Source organism: Phyllobates terribilis, unplaced genomic scaffold (assembly GCF_046119375.1).
Source record: "Phyllobates terribilis strain yellow unplaced genomic scaffold, ASM4611937v1 Scaffold_2__4_contigs__length_985480577, whole genome shotgun sequence".
Taxonomy (NCBI): Eukaryota; Metazoa; Chordata; class Amphibia; order Anura; family Dendrobatidae; genus Phyllobates; species Phyllobates terribilis.
The window spans coordinates 482,772,604-482,778,573 of record NW_027362762.1 but is presented as its reverse complement, the minus strand read 5'-3'; the positions used below and the strand labels follow the sequence as shown (position 1 = coordinate 482,778,573).

At 45.6% G+C, this 5,970-nt stretch overlaps 1 protein-coding gene across 1 annotated transcript; it reads right to left on the bottom strand.

Annotated features, from left to right (window-relative positions):
• Window positions 1-509: 509 nt before the first annotated feature.
• On the bottom strand, window positions 510-2,147 carry LOC141252831 (uncharacterized). The gene is made up of 3 exons (XM_073670589.1): window positions 1,971-2,147; window positions 1,409-1,819; window positions 510-1,239 (listed from the first exon to the last, which is right to left on the bottom strand). The coding sequence occupies exons 2-3, from the start codon at window positions 1,817-1,819 to the stop codon at window positions 670-672; spliced, it is 981 nt and encodes a 326-aa protein (XP_073526690.1). The 5' UTR covers window positions 1,971-2,147; the 3' UTR covers window positions 510-669.
• Between the last annotated feature and the right edge of the window lie 3,823 nt (window positions 2,148-5,970).

Here is a 5,970-nt window from a genome sequence, read left to right as displayed (position 1 = left end):
AAAACTATAAGGAAGACCTAACATGTTGATCCAGAGGAAGGCAAAAAAAACCCATGCTCCGTTTTGGGAAAAAAAATTCCTTCCTGACTCCACATACGGCAATCAGACTAGTTCCCTGGATCAACGCCCTATCAAGAATCTAATATATACAACCTATAATCTGAGTCAGACTCATAGTGCATGGTATGGCAGATCATTGCCATACCGTGCACCATGACTATGACCCCAAAGACTAAAAGAAGGGAAGTAGGAAGAGGAGGGGAAGAAAACCAGCTGTGAAGAAGACCAGAGGACACAGGGAAAAGACAGAAGACAGGTGATAAAGCCTGGAGCCGGAGGAGGAGAAGGGGAGGAGGTGATCACCAGCGGAGAGCAGGGATGGGAATAGACGGTAGAGAATGGAGGGGAGGGAACGGAGATTGGGAAGGGATCGGAGGGCAGGGGTGAGGGGTCCCACCCTCGGGAAGAGGTAAAGCAGAAAATAAGGCAACCAAAAAACATTTTTATTTCAATCAGGGTGAGATCAGAGGGCAGGGGTAAAGTTAAAAAAGAGGACAATAAACCTTGTTTTTATAAACAAACAAAAATATAAACAATTTTAACAATTTAAATAAGTATTAAATTAACAATATTTACAAAATGATAAAAAAAAATTGAAATGAAACATCACTACAGTTCTTCATATCGATTACCTGTATTTGTGTATCCGTGCCTGGGGGAAACAAAAGAATCAGAACACATGGGATACTGTGGGGGGGGGGCAAGGCTTTGTGGACGCCGGATCCTCTGCACTGGTGTGCTGTGAAGTGGGTCCGGCCTATGGGTCCAAGAATGTTGTTGAAAATGGCCAGGGTCAATCAGAGTATGTACAGTAGACGTTTCATTAAGTTCACCGGCTGCCGCTTTATTTAAAGTCTCAAACATGACCCTTTCTGCATGCGCCCTCTGTCGGTCATCCAGCCTCTGTAGTCTCTCGCCAGCATATGTTGCAAAGCTGTCCCGCTTGGCCTGGGTCTGCAGAAGTAGAATCTTGTTCGCCAGAGATACTAGATCTGGCGATGGCGGCAAGCTGGCCTTTCTTTTCCTTGATTTTCTCTGTCGCCGAGGCACAAGGTCTTCACTTGTAGAGGCCATAGGGTCTTCATTCACCGATGCCATAGGTTCCTCATTCCTTGACATAACACTCGCCTCCTCCATACCACGTTCCGTAGCCGAGATGTCGTCATCTTGCCAATGGTGCTGTGGGAACACAAAAATAAAGTTAAGATTTGGTTACAACATCCAGCAGGTATGTTATGACCAGCATGGGTACACGTGCACTAAAAAACAAATATGAGGGGCGGCTAAACTAGGGCATGTACATTGAAAGTATAAATGCTATTTACAGGGAAGCAAAGAAGGTACTTACATCTTCAACAGGGGAGTCAGTCCGTATGTCGGGGTCTTCTTCCGGGGTCTGCCGTATCGTACACACCATTCGCCGAGGTAGCTCCTGGTCACGGGTGAAGGCAAGCAAATCATAATACCATAATGTCGGCACATAAACCTCATCTGTGCCGGTACCTGACTTCTTTGATTTCTCCACCCGGTTGAGTTCTTTCTTATATACGGTACGTAGACCCTGGATCTTTCTCTTCACCAGCTCTTCATCCACCTTCTCGTTGGGGCCATGCCTTTTAAAGAGGGAAATCAATTGCTGGTAGGCCTCCCTCTTTTTCTCTCTATTGCAGTAGTCTGTTGATTTTATTTGCCAAAGGCACGGCAGGGAGCGGTAGAGGTCAATCATTTCCCTCACAAACTCTTCACTTTTGAAAGCCATCTGAAAAGGATAGCAATACAGTGAGCATACATGAAACATTTTCAAACAAAGTAAAAAGTACTACACACCATTTGCTGACTAAAAATGGCCTCCAATATATAAGCAAATATATACTTATTGAGTGTGATAAAAATCCACTAAAATAACTTACCGTGGAAACAAAGCAATACAGTGCCTGAAAAACCCAAAAGTCAATGTTCAGTCACAGCTGAAGAAAATCCACAAATGAATGGAATCACAGCAGTAGATCGCAACTAGGATCCAAAAATCAGGACGCTGACAAGGCTTCAACAAATCCCAGATGGACGAAACTTGCCCGGAGAACACTGCTACGATCCGAAAGCAAAGCGCAGATAGGAACAAGGGAGCGGAATTGCCCCAACGTCGCCTTTTTTAAAACCCCCGGCCAATCAGAACGCAGTAGCGTCCACCAATCGAAGATGAGTGGGCGCGGAAAGGTAATTTTATGTACGCCTTTCTGTCACAGTACAGTCCCTCAAAGTGTGTATCGTTGAGTGTGGATCGTTGAAATAGCTGCTGTGTGACAGCGTCCCAGCGACCAACGAGATCGTTAGTTAGATCGCTGGGGCGGCCGAAATCGTTGGCAAGTTTACATGTTTGACGGCTCCCGAACGATCTCTCCAGCGATCTCAAAACTGTGACGTAGTAACGATCTCGCTAGCGATCTCGTTATGTGTGACAGGGCCTTTAGTCACTTCAGCTCCAGATCTTGCTATCTCTTCCTTTTTGCCTCCTCTCACTTTAGAGACACCCAAGAATGTGGGACTGCTCACAATGGACCTCAGGTCCTTTCTCTAAGCACACTGGGCTCTTTCTGCCTTGCTACCAGGAAAATGTCACTTTCCCTTCAACTTAGCCCCTCCCACTCTGTGCCTGTCCCAAACATTAACTCTAACTGTCCCTACTCACTGTATGTTGTTCGGCAGAGCACAATCCTCACAGTCTAGTGCAAAACTCTACAAGGCAAACATTAACTCTATCTTGCTCTACTGTCTGGCACAACACAGTCTATTACTAACAGCACATATTGCAATTCATATTGCAGATCATTAACACTTATCACATTACATCACATAACATTACAACAATACACTTGTTTCGTCAATGGTGAATGTGGGCAGTATGTCCATCTCCTTACAATGTGATGCTTTATAATGTTTTACATTGTTATGTGAAAGAATTGTATTCTGCCCAGCAACAGGTAGTGAGTAGGTATGGATAGAGTTAAAAGTTGTGACTAGCCCAGAGATCTAGGGGCTATGTAGCAAGATCAGAGAGGACTTCAGATAGGGCCCTGCATGGAACAGAAGCAGACCTAAGGTCTGACTAGTCAGCAGAGCCGCGTGACGTGGGTGTCCCTGATGTGAATGTATACCGAGGCAGTGGATAGCGGGATCCAGAGTAGAGAGGAAACGTGACAGAAAGACAGAGTGTTGCACCAAAAACAGGTCCTGGGACAGAGCACCTAGCAGTACTGCCCCGAGTTCTCCAAACAAGCAAGTAACAGGCCAGGGCGGAACAGAGAACGTTAGACGAAGAGAGTGCCCTGGGCGGTAGTTGTAGGTGTCAGCAAGCAAAGAAGTTAAATATGGGCTATAGTGGCATACTAGTTCCCCTAAAGGAAAGGAGGACATGGAACCAGGGGTTGAGGACAGGACTCTCACTTACTGGACAGTAGTACTGTGCTGCATTGTGGTGAAAGCAGAGGAACGCAGAGGAATTTGGGGACAGAAGCAAGTAAGCCTGGAAGAGGTAGAAAGGCTGTGTGTGAAGCTGCAGGTAACCGCCAGGTACCACTCCTAGGCAGATCCCGGTACTGCAGCTGCTGAGGTTTGCTGACACTGACTAGGACTACGTTCAGACACACCAGTCCAGGATACTGAATCAGCGACTGGCTGCACATGGACCAGGAGACAATGTTCAGAAACTGGCCGCACTGGGACCAGGGGGCTTCAGGAACAGAACTGTCTGCACCAGGCCCGGGGACAATGTTCAGGCGCTGGCTGCACTGGGACCAGGGTACTTCGGGAACAGGACTGGCCGCAACGGGACCAGGAGACTTTGAATTCAGGACTGGCCGCACCAGGACCAGGGGACAACGTTTAGGCACTGGCCACACTGGGACCAGGGATTCTGGTCCAGGACACTGGCTACACCGGGACCAGGGATTCGCGTTCAGGACACTGGCCACACCAGGACCATGGATTCACGTTCACGACACTGGCCGCACCGGGACCAGGAGACCTCACAACTGCATTGGTAGAACACTACACTACCTAATGATTAAACACGTTGCTTGGCCACTCCCTAAGGATGATGGGGTCTTTTATACAGGATGACTCCCAGCAATTGGCTGGGAGCCATCTTGCAGGTGGACATCATTACACTAAATGCCTCTTAGCAACAGGCTGAGGGCATTTTACTATATGCGCGCTGCCCCTTTAAAAGCAGGAGAGCGTGCACCGCCTGGACTCAATACAGAGCAGAGAGTAGGGAACACCGGGGATCACGCCGCGGGGCCAGTGCTATGAGTAAGGCGGTGTCTCTGCATGGAGGGAGAAGGGGACACCATACAGGGGCGCCGGCCATAGCGCTACAGAAACATTGAGTAAAGAAGCATGTCTGAAACAAACCAGAATCTGTGGCAAACCATAGATTTTTTAAAGTACCCACATTTACTCTGATGATAACTATATACTTTCTTGGCATTTTCTCAAGCAGCTTCATCAGCCTGTCACCAGGAATACCTTCCAATGAACAGGTATGCCTCTTCAAGAGTTCATTTATGCAATCAATGCCTTCAGTAAGTGTTTGTGACCATGAGGTATATTTTGCAGAGGCGAAGGAGCCGTCACATAATATATACCTTATCTTGCTGTCAGTTTTCTGTTGTGTGTTTGGAAGGAAATACTCTGTACCCCTCCCCTATTAGACATAGTTGACTTACATCAGCACAGTGCAACACGTTGAGTATTTGGTCAGTATTTTACGTCAGTATTTGTAAGCCAAAACCAGGAGTGGGTGATAAATCCAGAAGTGGTGATGTGTTTCTATTATACTTTTCCTCTGATTGTTCCCTCCTGGTTTTAGCTTACACATACTGAGGTAAAAAACTCACCAAATACTCAATGTGTACATGTGAAGGTGACCTTAGGAAGAAAATATAGTGATGAGAAAAGGGATAACAATGTTTTGAACTTTTGACTTTCAGGCTTCATATCTCATCATCCACTTTTGCTTCGAACGTGAGACTACCATCATTTTATAGACAATCATCTTGGCTATCTCATACATAAATTTGACTTGTAACTATTTAGCATATGATTAGTTCTGCAGATTCTTGTCATGTCAATGCATTGTTACTGTTTTGTTCCTAAAAATCTAAATTTAAATTTTTATTAGATTATTAGTATTTTGTAAACCCACCTTTGTTTTTCAACACTGCCTGAATCCTTCTGGGCATTCTGTCTATCAGATTCAAGCATGTGCCGACAGAGATCTGATCGCAGGTCTCTTCTACATATTCCCACAGTTGGTACATACTGGTCGACTCACTTGGGTATGTATACAGGTTTTTCTTCAACTCTACCCTCAAGGGCTCAATTGGGTTGAGGTCAGGGGACTGTGGGGGCCAATCCTGCACTTCTACTTCATTGTCATTGAACCATTTCTTCATCAATCTCGACGTATGCTTTGGGTCGTTGTCCTGCTGGAACACTATGTCGTCCTTTCATACCCATAGTACTCGAGTGTACAAAGTAATTTGTCGTGTAGGATACTCACATATAAGATAAGATAAGATATACTTTATTTATCCCGGAGGAAATTGCGGTATCACAGCAGCAGAACACAGATCTCGAACATGACACATATGATAACATAACATTTGGAATGCTTTAGACATTGCTTTTCAGACATTTGTTAAACACCCCCATAGCTGTTGGAACAAACGATTTCCTGTATTTTTCCTTTTTACACCTTAGTTGTATTAGGCGATTGCTGAATGTGCTCTTCTGTTTCGCAAACAGTTCATAAAGCGGGTGTGTGTTGTTGCCCATTATAGCTCTGCACTTCTTCTTAATCCTATCCTCTACCACCTCTTCAAAAGTCCCAAGCTGTAGGCCCACCGT

Coding starts and splice junctions, on each gene's coding strand:
- LOC141252831 (XM_073670589.1), bottom strand. CDS start 1,819: ATGGCTTTCAAAAGTGAAGAGTTTGTGAGGGAAATGATTGACCTCTAC. Junction 1,240..1,408: donor CTGACTCCCCTGTTGAAGAT/GTAAGTACCTTC, acceptor GTGTTCCCACAG/CACCATTGGCAAGATGACGA.